At 31.4% G+C, this 14,651-nt stretch overlaps 2 protein-coding genes across 2 annotated transcripts; both read left to right on the forward strand.

Moving 5' to 3' along the window:
• The first annotated feature begins 4,764 nt into the window (after positions 1-4,764).
• TMK1 (transmembrane kinase 1) lies at positions 4,765-8,138 on the forward strand. Its single transcript, XM_022904234.2, has 2 exons — positions 4,765-7,325; positions 7,471-8,138. Exons 1-2 carry the CDS (start codon positions 4,988-4,990, stop codon positions 7,998-8,000), a joined length of 2,868 nt encoding a protein of 955 aa, XP_022759969.2. The 5' UTR covers positions 4,765-4,987; the 3' UTR covers positions 8,001-8,138.
• A 3,746-nt stretch (positions 8,139-11,884) lies between these two features.
• On the forward strand, positions 11,885-13,496 carry LOC111306340 (ARM repeat superfamily protein). Its single transcript, XM_022904235.2, has one exon. It carries the CDS (start codon positions 12,082-12,084, stop codon positions 13,408-13,410), a length of 1,329 nt encoding a protein of 442 aa, XP_022759970.1. The 5' UTR covers positions 11,885-12,081; the 3' UTR covers positions 13,411-13,496.
• Positions 13,497-14,651: the final 1,155 nt, after the last annotated feature.

The raw sequence follows: 14,651 nt of genomic DNA on the forward strand, positions 1-14,651 counted from the left end.
GTGCATACTGGTAAGGATCCACTTTATAGCATATTCTAAAATTATATGCAAAGCATATTTATAGATTTGTTAATGTAATGAATAAGTTGTTAACACAATGATATCGCAATTAATTTTAGAATTTAAAATTTTGAATTCGAATCTTATTTATAAATCAAAAGATAAAAAAATTGAACATTGATAATGAATTCCTATTATTGTACTCTCATGTTTAAAGTATGGTTTAATAAAAAATTATTTTTTATTTTTTAAGTATATATTTACACCCTTAAAATTACTTTTAACATCTAATTATTATTTACACCACAATTTCAAATTTTAAAAATTAATTTTTACTCAATATACCTCGAACCACATTTCTTATTTTCCTCAATTTTCCCAATTTCCTATTTGTTTCCAATTCAATCTAACTCCTCAAACCTTAATCCCAAAAATTATCCTGAAATTACAAGTTTTAGAGTTAATCAAATCACTAAACTTCAATTTAAAACTAAATTGTCTTTTATTTTGTTAGATTTTGGTTAAATATTGAATAAATTGAAAACTAGAATGAGATATTATTTGTGAAATCATGAATTTCGAAAATATAAATATGAAAGTTTATAAAAACTTTTAAATTTGCATTTCCGGAAGCTTGTAGAAGTTTTTGAAGATGCAAATTTGAAAACTTTTTGAAGCTTCTAAAATGCAAATCCGAAAACTTAAAAAAATTTTCAAAAATACAAATTCGAAAACTTGAAAAGCAAAAGAAGTAAACAAGGATGTATGAGGGGTTGAAAGGTAATTTGTCAAAGATTAATTAAATAATTATTTCATATAAGAATTTTTTAAAATAAAAAAGGTATAAAAAGTATTTAAGGGAGTGCATTTAGAAACACCCACTTAATAATTAATTAGTTAGTTAATAACTAATTGATTAAGGGAATCATACTTAACAATTATTGGGTTAAAAGGGATTAATTAAGCAAGTTAAATTAATCAAATCAAGTTATGGGCTAAGTTTAAAGAGAACAATCCGATTAAAGGCCCAATATCATTGGGTTAATCAAAGTCCGATTAGAAAAAGTATCCATAATTCTTGGACCTAACTCAAATCAAAACTTTATAAACCTGGACTGTAAGAGTAATCAGCCTTTATCAGAGAAAATCTGGCAGTATTTTAAATTACACAATCAATAGGCAATTACACTTATTTTAAATTTTCAAGTACTTTTACTTTATCTTTCATTACTTTTATTAAACCTCTTTGTACAATTATCTTTATCTTTTATGCACTTAAACATAGTTTTAACCCATTTATTCAAGATTTTTTTATATAGTTTATTTCTGTTTTTCTAGAAGTATCAAAGATGAAATCCCTATACTATATGACCAAAAAATGTAATTTAATTATTTAATCCATGTACTTCAATTTTGGGTAATTTAATCTTTGTGCCTACAATTAAATGCGAGAGCAAAAGGCGATAGGAAACACTTTCCACTGTTTTCATTAACTGTGCTTACAGTACATGTGCTGATGACATGGCAATGATATAGATTAAAAATAATAATTTTATAATGATTTGTGTGTGTGTGATATATGTGTCATCTAAAGATGACAACGGATAAAAGATCGAAGCAGGATAAGGTTTTACTCGTTTCAATTTAATTTGACTTTATATTTATAATACTTAAATTTAAATTCATTCATGTTTTTGTTTTTAATTTTTTATATTTAAATTTAACTTGATATTATATAAAATCGTATTCAATTTGATTAAATTAAAAATTATTAAAATATTATTTTAATGTAAATATATAATTAAATATATAATTATATATATACACAATTATTCAATTTGATCCAATCCAAATTTTGATTTTCAAAAAAAAAAAAATCTACTCTAAAAAGTTGGGTCATATCGAAACTTGTTAGGGACAAATTGAATTATCATTTTTAGTGTCACCTTTAACATTTTAATTTAGACATAAATTCAATACTTTATGATTCACCATTTGATTAATTCATGAAGGTAATCAATAGTTTTAGGATTATCTATTTCAATGCCAATATGAATTTTCAATATTGATTTATTGATTTCTTTTACATTTTCGAAGATTTACTTTTTGACATGCTCTTGAACAATTTTTTTTTATTTTAATATTTCTCATCTATAAAACAATTACTAGAGATGTCCACAAATTTTCGTCTTTCAAGTAGGGTTTTTTTGGATACATAAGGATTAAGTAAAAGAGAATCTAAGAAAGAGAGTTTTTATTAGTGTCTCTTCTTGATAATTTTCACATATATATATATATATATGTATATAATTGCAACACACGGTTGGTTATCTTCTATGTCTTCTATAATTGCAATATCTTAACGAATAAGCTGCTGATTCTTGAGTATTTTCTGTAGTATAATTCTTATGATGTAAATAAAGCTTTTATATGTTCCTAAATCTTTCCAAAATGATATTTTTCTTGTCCATGAAATGAAAGTAAAAGCTTGTTATCCACTTAAGGGAGTCAAGGGTCTTGATTTTTACATATTGCTAAATATGATTCCACAGAAAAGACAGAAAAAGAGAATTACAAGGAAGGATGTATATGCCAGTCTCAGGCACGTTTCTTATGTGAAACTAGTCATCAGCTGTAATTGTTATTTTTTGCTTTATGTGCTCTACTTAATGATTCCATAATCTTCTTTTACATTTGGGCATGGTTTGCTGTTTGTTGTGCTACTTGCTTTTGCTTTTAGAATAAAAATACAAAAGATGCATTTGGTTATGAAAGCAAATAGGATGTTATAATTTGAACAAAAATGTGTTAGTGTTTTGCAATGTGTTTCCTTTTTGAAAAGAGGAAAAACTACTATTACATAGTTCTTGCCTTAAAAAAGTATTTGATAATGAACAGCATGTGTTTGACATAGATCTGACAGAAGCTGAGATGAAGATAATGGATGAAGAATTGCACCTTGACACTGAGAGCTACTACTGGCAAGATGGTAAAGCAATTGGCTTATTCAGGCTTCTTGTGTTAAAAGGTAGGAAGCAGATTTACCAAGTGTTTGGGGAGGCAAAAGATATTGTTAGATAAGCATATGGCAGGTTACACCAAAGCACAATCACAACTGGAGTTGGAGGTCAGCAATTTATCAGGCAGGGAAATGGTACTGAAGTGTGCCTTTACCTAGGAATAGCTATTCTGTTGCAAGGGAAGGTTGAGTGGCACAAACTTCTCTGGTTTCATACCACATACCAAAATACTCATTAATAGCCTGGATGGCTATCTTTGACAGACTCACAACAAAGGATAGACTGAGAGACTGGAAAGTCGAGGTGGAAGAAAGATGCTGCCTTTGCCAGCAAGGTAGATAGTCCAGGAATCATCTTTTCTTTGGCTGTGAATATGCAAAGAAGGTGTGGAGGATGTTATTCCAGTCATGCAGAATTGAGAGAAGAGTTGGAGAGTGGGCTGAAGAGTTGAATTAGGCAGTGACAAAGATGAGGGACAGGGCATTGATATCAGTAGTGCTGAGCAATGCATGGAATGCTCACATATATCGTATTTAAAGAGAGAAATTGCAAGTTATTCAGGAATGAAGAAGGAACGAAAGAACAGGTGTGTGCTCTAATAAAGGAGGATGTTAGGACTCAGCTATATGGTCTGCATTCAATTGCTGCTCACTCAGTCAATAAGAGTTTGTGTGATACTCGGAATATAAACAAACACAAGGAACCAGGATTCCTCATTACCCCCACAAACCGGGCAGTAAATGTTCTAATTTTTGTTAGCTTTTATCCTATTGCTTCACTTTCATTAATAGTAACACAAATATATCTTAATCCATTGTAATTCATCAGGTTAGTTCTGTGATAAACAATAATTATACTTTTATTTAATGTATTATTTTCATCAAATTTAAAAATATGTACATTACTATACTATTATCTAAAAGGTGATAGAACTGTGAATAAAACCAATCAAGTAAAAAAATTCAATGGCTTGTTTCTATCCATTAACCAAGTTTAGGGAACATTCAAGTCTCGGTTGTTGACCAGATCCAAAGGTACTTTGTTTATCATCACAAATCTCAAATGAAGGCTAAACCCCCCCCCCCCCCAAAAAAAAAAAAAAAAGATCTTAGGGAACGGTAATGAAAGAAGATGAAATGGGGAGTCATCAGCCATGTGCATGGGTCACAGATCCAGATTGGCAAGATACTAGATGAGTTTGGGATTTGTACGTAATGAATTTTAAACATGTTTTTTAAGTTAAAAATAAAAGTCTATCTAATTCTTGTTTTAATCTAAATTCTCTTGAGAGATATTAAAATCAAAATTGTGTCAGGTTAAAGTAAATCCCTTCTTTATGAGGAAAAAATCAATATAACAAGACACAATAAGATGAATCATGACCTTATAAGTAATGTCTCCACCTAATAAAATATATCATTTGAGCAAGAGACTCGATCGTGAGTTTGTTGATTCGCGGTTTTAAAAGAAGAGAAGAAAAGAAAAGGTTATATTTGTAACGATCAATAAACAAAATCCAACCCAAAATAAAACAAAGAGAACAAAAAAAATGCAAAGGCAAGTTGGCGTATAATGAGTAATACAAAGAAAGGAATCAAAATTACCAACCGGAAAGCTAAGCAAGCACCCACCCACCACTCCCAGCCTGCCTTTCGACAGCCTTCGCTTGGTTCCCAGATCTCTGGGCCCTACCTCCATGTGCACTGCTTTCTTCTCAATTACTCCTTTCCTTTCTTCCACTTGCATGCTCCTAAGTTGCCAACTTCTCTGTCTTTCTCTTTCATATCTTCCTTTCGAGCTTTCTCTCCTTCTTCTTCTGCTGCTGCTTTTGGCCTTTTTCTTTCCTTTCCTCAGTTCACTGTCAAAATGGTTGCTCCATCCATCTAATGCCTTGGAAAAAAGCTGCAACTCTTTGCTGCTGCATCTTCAAATATAAAGCTTAAGCTTTGCATTTCATATCTCTCAAGATGAATAAGAAAAACAAAGTTGGCTGCTGCTGCTGCTTCAGGCTTTTTGCCATTATTCTTGGATTGTCTTCCATCTTCGTCTCAGTTAAATCCCAGACAAGTGCAAGTGATGATACTGCAGCCATGTTAGCCCTCAGGAAGTCCCTCAGCCCACCCGAATCTCTCGGATGGTCCGACCCGGATCCCTGCAACTGGAACCACGTTGTCTGCTCAGAGGACAAGCGGGTCACGCGGATCCAAATTGGTCACCAAAACCTGCAAGGTACACTTCCTTCAAATCTTCAAAACCTGACTGAACTAGAGCGTTTAGAGCTACAATGGAACAACATTTCAGGTCCCGTCCCTAGCTTAAACGGGTTAAGCTCCGTGCAAGTGGTTATGCTAAGTAATAATCTATTCACTTCATTTCCCAGTGATTTCTTTTCTGGTTTATCTTCTCTTCAATCCCTGGAGATTGATAACAACCCTTTTTCTGCCTGGGAAATCCCTCAAAGTTTGAAAGGTGCTTCTGCTTTGCAGAATTTCTCAGCCAACTCTGCTAACATTACTGGCAAAATACCAGACATTTTTGGACCTGATGAGTTTCCAGGTTTAAGCATTTTGCATTTGGCCTTCAATAGTCTGGAAGGAGAACTTCCCTCCGGCTTTTCTGGTTCTCCAATCCAGTCTTTGTGGGTTAACGGGCAGGAAAGTAATGGTAAACTTACTGGTAGCATTGCTGTGATACAGAACATGACATTTTTGAAAGAGGTTTGGTTACAGTCCAATTCATTTTTTGGTCCTTTACCAGACTTCTCTGGTTTGAAAGACTTGCAGAGTCTGAGTTTGAGGGACAACTCATTTACTGGCCCTGTTCCCGTTTCTCTAGTGAAGCTTGGGTCATTAAAAACTGTAAATTTGACAAATAACTTACTTCAGGGACCAGTGCCCGAGTTTATGAATTCCGTTTCTGTGGAAATGGTAAAGGATTCGAATAGCTTTTGTTTGCCAAGTCCTGGAGACTGTGATCCAAGGGTGACTACGTTGCTTACTGTTGTGAAGTCGATGGATTATCCACAAAAGCTTGCTGATAATTGGAAAGGGAACGATCCTTGTGCGGATTGGCTTGGGATTACTTGTAGTAGTGGCAACATTACTGTTGTTAATTTTGAGAAGATAGGCTTTACAGGTACCATCTCTCCCGATTTTGCATCAATTAAGTCTTTGCAGAGACTGATTCTCGCTGACAATAATCTGACTGGCCCCATTCCTGTGGAGCTTAGTTCTCTGGTTGAACTTAAAGAACTTGATGTGTCAAACAATAAACTTTATGGGGAAATCCCTACTTTCAAGAGCAATGTAATTTTGAAAACATATGGTAATCCTGACATAGGCAAGAACAAAAGTAGTTCTACTTCTCCAGGTTCAGAATCTGACAATCCCGGTGCAGGCTCAGGATCTAAAAGTAGCGGAAGTTCTGGAAACAATGGCAACAAATCTTCAGCTTTGCTAGGAATAATTATAGTTTCTGTGTTTGGGGGTCTGGTAGTTGTTGGCTTGCTTGGTTTGTTGGTTTTCTGTCTTTACAAAAGGAAACAGAAACGTTTTAGCAGAGTACAGAGCCCAAATGCAATGGTAATTCACCCTCGCCATTCTGGATCAGATAATGAAGGTGTTAAGATTACGGTTGCTGGCTCAAGTGTCAGTGTGGGTGCTGTCAGTGAAACCCATACAATTCCGAACAGTAAGCCTGGTGACATACAAATGGTTGAGGCAGGAAACATGGTGATCTCTATCCAAGTTCTAAGGAATGTGACCAACAATTTCAGTGAAGAAAATATATTGGGACAAGGGGGTTTTGGGGTGGTATATAAAGGTGAGTTGCATGATGGTACAAAGATCGCTGTGAAGAGAATGGAATCTGGAGTTATTAGTGGGAAGGGTTCAGCAGAATTTAAGTCTGAGATTGCTGTATTGACAAAGGTTCGACACCGGCATCTTGTTGCTCTTCTTGGGTATTGCCTGGATGGGAATGAAAAGCTTCTTGTGTATGAATACATGCCCCAAGGTACTCTAAGTAGACTTATCTTTAACTGGGCAGAAGAAGGATTAAAGCCACTTGAATGGACAAGAAGGTTGACCATTGCCTTAGATGTGGCAAGGGGTGTTGAATATCTTCACGGTTTGGCCCATCAAAGTTTTATACATAGAGACTTGAAGCCTTCAAACATTCTACTAGGAGATGACATGAGGGCTAAGGTAGCAGATTTTGGTCTTGTGCGTCTTGCTCCTGAGGGTAAAGGATCCATTGAAACTAGAATTGCTGGAACCTTTGGATACTTGGCACCAGAATATGCAGGTATATTTTGTTTATTGGTTTTTCTCTTTAATTTCATTTATTTTCTTCTTAATAAACATAAATGCAAATCAATATGCATGATAAAAGTATGCAAGTATTTCCGGTGCTGACATCCAATGAATTTGTCTTTGAATACGGAGTGCAGTTACTGGACGAGTTACAACTAAAGTTGATGTATTTAGCTTTGGGGTGATATTGATGGAGCTAATCACTGGCAGAAGAGCACTTGATGAGAGCCAACCTGAGGAAAGCATGCACCTGGTTACATGGTTCAAGAGAATGCTCATCAACAAGGACTACTTCTGCAAAGCAATTGACCCCACAATTGACCTCAATGAGGAAACACTTTCCAGCATCAGCACTGTTGCTGAGTTGGCAGGTCATTGCTGTGCAAGGGAACCATATCAAAGGCCTGATATGGGTCATGCTGTCAATGTGCTATCTTCTCTAGTGGAGATGTGGAAGCCAATTGATCCATGTTCTGAAGACATGTATAGCATTGACCTTGAAATGTCATTGCCACAAGCACTAAAGAAATGGCAAGCTTATGAAGGGAGAAGCAATTTGGAATCCTCATCTTCTTCACTTCTTCCCAGCTTAGATAACACTCAAACCAGCATTCCTACACGGCCTTATGGATTTGCTGAATCATTTACATCGGCAGATGGGAGATAAGCAGTTGTAAATTATGGAATCAGTGGCTCTGCATGTTCATTCTCATTGCTTCTTACCTTCTTAGTGCACTTGTTCTCTAAATTATTTTATCCCACGACGTTGTATTTTTGTTGGAATATGATTTTGGATTTCCTAAAAGCCAAACACTTCATTCATGTTTCATTCATGCAAATGCCTCATTCTTAATCCTGCCGGTGAACTGGCCTCTGATTATGCTGTTGCTGATGAGAAAACTTTAGCATCGATTTTATGTGCAAATGACCAAATGTGAACTCATCCATAGAAACCATCTTTGCAACTGTCAATGGGGGTATAAAGGTTGAAATTAATAAGAAAATTTTTTTTGTCTTGTTGCATAGCTGTCAAAAATTCGGTTAGTGTTCGAAGTATAGTTAGTAATCCAAAATTAAAAAAAAAAATACATTTCGCATCAACACAAATACAAATTTTAATACATAATTTTTATGTAAAACAGATTTCAATACATAAATTTTAATATTTTATACATCCTAACTATACAAATCATCAGGTCTAGCTTATAAAAAAATGCAAGTAAACCTACAAAAGTAGCTTTGAACACCAAATTCCAACCAGGATGTTAACATGGGCAAAGATGGGATTGACATCTCGCTTGATTCAAACTGAAACCGTGACAAAATTAATGTGATGTTGGAAATTCTGATAGAAAAAAACAGCAAAACCAGAATTGAACAGCACAATGCCATTCAATAAGCAAACAGATGTGTGGGGAATAGCGTGGCTGTCCTTAGTTTTATGCGGGGACCTTGACCTGCGAGTGTTGTGATAAGGTTTAGTTGTCCCACACATGGCTTCACGTTTCGCTCTCAATTTCCAAGGCATCTGTCCCCTCTCATTCAATTGTTGCTTTCATTTCTTCATGGATTGGATCTCATTTGTGGACCAAACCCAAACATGTTCTTGTTGCCCAACCTGTAAACCTTTAATTTGGGATGAAAACTAATTAGTAAATATTGAGAATTCAATTTAAATTAGGATAATGCTAAAAATGAAGCATTTAGGCATCGGTTAGAATCAGAGCTATGAAACCTAACCCAAACCAAAAAAATTCATTTAATTATTCAGAATCCGAATTTAATCGAACCCAATTTAATTAAAATAATTAATAATTCAAATTAAAATAATTTGAATTTAAAATGATTCAAATTAAAATTATCTAAAAGATTAACAAAAAAATTTAAAATTAAATTAATTTTATTTTAAATTTTAATAATTTGGACTAAAAAATGATTCGAGTAGATGATATAAATCAAATAACTCAAATGTCAAATATGAAAAACTTAAAATGAAATGAATCAAATTCGAAATAACACAAATTTAAAATAATCTAAACTCAAAATGGTATGAATTTTTAACCAAAAATTACTTGATCTAAAATTATATATCCAAATCTGTTCTCATCATCCAATTGCCACCTTTAAATAAAATTTTGCCAACTAAAAATTTTAAAAAATAGTAGTGTGTAATGACACGTGCACTGCACGTGTAGTTTTATGTATTTATAAAAATAGAATTTATAAATAATTTTTATTCTCCTATGATAAATTTATATTTAATTTATTATACGCATTATAAGTTTTTTTGAAACTCTTAAATTAAATTTAAATGATTATAATAAACTTTAAAGTCTATTGAAATTACATGTACATCAATTTTTTTTAATATTTTAAGTGAAATTATTTTATTAAATTAACATAATAATTTAAAAGGATACGTATTGATTATTTAAACCCACTTATGCAACTTAAAAGTCAAAAGAATTTTTGACATCGTTAAATTAAATTCGAAATGGTTAAAATAAACTGTAAAAAGTCTATTGAAATTACATGTAAATCAATTTTTATTATTTTAAGTAAAATTATTTTATTAAATAACATAATAATTTGAATGGATATGTATTGATTATTTAAACCCATTTATGAAACTTAAAAAGTTTTATTACTTGTGTGTAATAATAATATATATATCATCTCATTTCAATTTGTCAAATATAAATTTACTATTTTTGCTATGGTATTTTAATATCTATTTTCACTATATCTATTTAAATAATATCTAATTTCATTTGCATTATGACTTTTGGGATTGCCCTTAATTAAAATATTTATAAGAGATTTTAGCATAAATTCCTAACTTTGGAAATTAATATTTTTTATAAAAATATCAATAAATTAGCATTGATAAATATATATATATATATCATTTTATTAGTGTCTATGTTGTTACTTCCACAAACACATTAATACAATAATTGGATGAGAAAAAAAAAAAGAGAAAAATGCTTAATATTTAGAGAAGAAGCAGAAGATGTCCATATACTCTTGATTATTTGGGTAAAATATTGAAATTTGTATATCGATGTCTTATAAAATATTAAAATTTATGTATTTATATCATATTTTATATTTTTAATTATTTGAATAAAATATTAATATTTGTATATTTATATTATATAAAATATTAAAATTTATGTATTCATATTATATATACAAAAATTATATGTCGCAATTCGTATCGATACAAAAATATGAAATATATATTTTTTTAGTTTTGTTAAATCTATATATAATTTTACTAAAATTTTAAACTATATCACTTTTGTATTTTATTTTTATATTGTATTTGTGTTATATCACTGTGTCATATTTTCAATTATTAAATCTAAAAAAATATATAGTTAAAACAAATTATGACATAAATAATTATAAAGGAAGAAAAAAGTTAGTAGAGAATAAAATTAAAGCACAATATCAAACAATTTTATCAAACTCTAAATTTCGAGCCAAAGAAATTAATCACGTCTTGCAATGTAAAATTTCTTTCTTAGCCGAGGAAAAAAAAAATTCACAAAACCTGCAACTTAATGGACAAAATGGAGACGATGAAAAATATCATATCTATATAAATTGAAAAATATCATTCATTCATTTGAATGTATTCATAAATATGCATAGTTCTTATGTCGGAAATGAATATAACTAAATGGAATTTGAATATGCGCAAACAAAAAGTAATCAACATAGAAATAATGAATCTACTAATTCTAACATAATATTAATGTAATTATATAATCAAACTCAAACCTAATATTAAAAATCATGTTACTATAGTTAGAACAATATCAATATGGTATGATTACGAATAATATCTAATATTATGATATAATTACGATATCATATCAACATAATTATAATGTAATGTAATTTTTTTTTTAATCAATGAAAATTGTACATATATAAATATGATATATTAGTATAATCTTTTTTTAAGCGAAGAATTATATTTTTTAACAAGAATGAAAAATAAATATGAAAAGAATAAGATAATTAAAATTATACAAAGCAAATTTTAATCATTTGAACACAAAATTGAAGGCATTGTAGCACTGATCTCATAAAAAAAATGCATATTTGGAATTAATTTCGTACTAAAAAAAACATAATTAAATATTTGAACGTTGATTTACCAATGCTTATTTCATAAATATCCAAAAACACGTGCGCTTAATACTTAACGAAAATATCGATATAAAGATAAGGATCAAAATAGCGCGCAGCTGGAATTTATAGAGATAAAAAAAATTATTTATTAAAAATAATTATTTAAATAATTAATTTTTACATATTTTTATCATATTTAAGTAATTACAGGATTGGAATAAAAAAATTAGGAAAGGTTGCGTGTGATCTGATACAGATACGCGGATCAGATCAATTTTACCATCTTCAAAACCGCCTTACCTTAAAAGACCAAAGACCCGCGCCGCGCGCCGGCGGTCCAAAAGTAGAAGTCAGTGCAATGACTTGTTGACCGTTTGACTCAGTCAGCCGCTTAATCGTCAGCCAACTGTAAATATAATCTTCAAACATTCAACGGTCAAACCTTTTCCCTGCCCTTACCTAGCTTTGACCGGCGTTTTACCTGACCTTTTTCTCTTTTCGTAGTGAAAAACTACAAACTTTCTCATCCCTCGTATAAATATCAAAGCCTCCTTCACTTTTTGTCACTTTGTCTTCAACCAAAATTTTGCCTGATAATCACAATGATTTTACCTTGGAGAAAACGTAGAGCCAACAAGATGAACAACAAGCAGTTGTGTGATGGTTTGGATGTGGAAGTCATGATTCCTACACACTTTCAATGTCCAATTTCTCTTGATTTAATGAAAGATCCTGTCACGTTATGCACTGGGATCACCTACGATCGGGAGAGCATTGAGAGATGGATTGAAGCCGGCAATGAAACCTGTCCAGTGACGAAACAAGTATCAAAAACCTTTGATCTGATCCCAAATCATATACTGCGAAGGTTTATCCAAGATTGGTGCGTTGAAAACCGTTCTCATGGCGTTGAACGGATCCCTACTCCACGAGTTCCAGTGTCCCCATATCAGGTCTCAGAAGCTTGTTCGAGGATTGTCGATGCCACTCAACGTGGAGATGGAAACAAGTGTGGAGAATTGGTTAAGAAGATCAAGAACTGGGGCAAAGAAAGCGAACGTAACAAGCGTTGCGTTGTGGAAAACGGAACAGGTTGCAGTTTATCAGCCACTTTCGAGTCTTTTGCCAGTGTTTCATTGGAGAAACACATGAATCTATTGCGGGAAATTCTGTCAGTGTTGTCCTGGTTTTTCCCTTTGGGCGAAGAAGGCCGATCCAAGCTGGTATCCGAGTCTTCTTTACATTGTATTATTTGGTTTTTGAGGAATGGAGATCTTTCTTCTAGACAGAATGCCATCTTAGTACTCAAGGAGCTTCTTTATTCGGATGAAACACATGTAATTTCAAAGACCTTGCTGGAGATTGAAGAAGTTGTTGAAACTCTAGTTCATTTGATCAAGGAGCCTATTTCCCCTACTGCTACAAAAGCTTCCCTCATGGCTATTTACTACCTGATTACTTCAATGGTGAGCAATGGCAAGATTACCTCCAGATTTTTGGAGATGGGTTTGGTTCCTGTGATTGTAGAGATCATTGTTGAGGCTGAGAAAAGTGTTTGCGAGAAGGCTTTGGCCGTCTTGGATGCTATCTGCAACACTGAAAAAGGGAAGGAAGAGGCCTACAAGAATGCTTTGATTATGCCTGTTTTAGTGAAGAAGATTTTGAGGGTTTCAAATTCGGCAACAGAGCTTTCACTGTCGATTTTTTGGAAACTGTGTAAGAATGAGATAATGAAGGATGAAGAAAGTGCTATAATTGATGCTATTCAATTGGGGGCTTTTCAGAAATTGTTGGTAATTTTACAGGTTGGATGTGGTGAGACTACAAAGGAGAAGGTTACAAAGTTGCTAAAATTGCTAAATGTTTACAAGAACAGGGTTGATTGTGTGGATTCATCAATGGATTTCAAGTATCTCAAAAGACCATTTTGATTTACATGATACAATTTGTCTTTAGATTAGACCAAAAACCTGTAAATAGAAATTCAATGAAATTTTTCATTCATTCTTTGAACAAACTATGTTTTATTTTTTGTTTATCTGCATTTATTTTCTTTATTTGCCAAAATGGCTCATGGCCAAGTTTTAACAATCATTTTTTCAATAATTTATAGGGACAAGGAATTTAGATAATATGAAATTGTTATTCCATATCAATACATATATTTTTTTATTCAAATTATATCATATAATTAATAATTATATTATTAAAAAATTAATTATTTATTACATATCATATATAATAATTAAATGATGAATAACCATTTCATACGATTTTTTTTTTTTACAATAAAAACCTATTTCTCTAACTTTTTATACAATAAAAGTCTCCCTCAGCTTACACCTTTCCATTAATCATTTATTCGGCTTGCACGTGAAAGATATGTTGAAATTTAAATATGATGATTGATTTTTTTTTATCAATTTAAGCTTTTAGAATAATTGGAGACTTAACTTTAATAATTTATATAATATTAATATTTTTATATATACAAATATATTATATGAGAAATATATACATAATTGAAAGTAGAAAATTACATATATAATATTAAAAGATTTAAAGTTGGTAAATTTTTTTTTGTTACATCAAAAAAGTAAAACCCTAATATAAAATAAGGAGAATGGGAGATACTTGGTTCGAAACTAAGCGATTGATATCCCTTCAAGCATCTTTAACTATTAAACTAAAAATTTGAAGACAAAATTGATAAATTTAAAACATTACGAAACACACCAATTTCAAAAGCAATAAGCCTATTAGTAATAACTTTAAAAAAAGCCCTATTAAAAAGTGTAAATACAATATTCTTTTGAGGTTTTAGTAAAAAAATATACACCTACCTTTATTAATTTGTAAGGAAAAATCCTCTCTATCTTTGTTAAAATAGGTAGGCTGCCAATTACCCAAATTAATTTTAACTATATTAACTAAAAAAGAAAATTTCTCCTTACGTTTTTTTTTTTTCAAGTTACAATCATAATTAAATATTATATACGTATAATCAATTGAACAATTAATTATTATATGATAATTAAGTTATATTAAATAATAAATTAAAATATAATTTAATAATCGAAATCACATTTAGGGATCTCAAAATTCTAACACCTTCTCTTTGTCACTAAATCAAGGTGTCGTTGATATCTTTATTAAAAAAAAAAGGTAAAGA

The sequence above is a fragment of the Durio zibethinus genome, chromosome 21 (assembly GCF_047325235.1).
Source record: "Durio zibethinus cultivar Kanyao isolate XHJ-2024 chromosome 21, ASM4732523v1, whole genome shotgun sequence".
Taxonomy (NCBI): Eukaryota; Viridiplantae; Streptophyta; class Magnoliopsida; order Malvales; family Malvaceae; genus Durio; species Durio zibethinus.

Bases quoted from the DNA above. Each gene is read 5' to 3' on its own strand.
- TMK1 (XM_022904234.2), top strand. From the start codon at position 4,988: ATGAATAAGAAAAACAAAGTTGGCTGCTGCTGCTGCTTCAGGCTTTTT. The intron at 7,326-7,470 runs GTATATTTTGTT...TACGGAGTGCAG, and splicing joins CTTGGCACCAGAATATGCAG to TTACTGGACGAGTTACAACT.
- LOC111306340 (XM_022904235.2), top strand. From the start codon at position 12,082: ATGATTTTACCTTGGAGAAAACGTAGAGCCAACAAGATGAACAACAAG.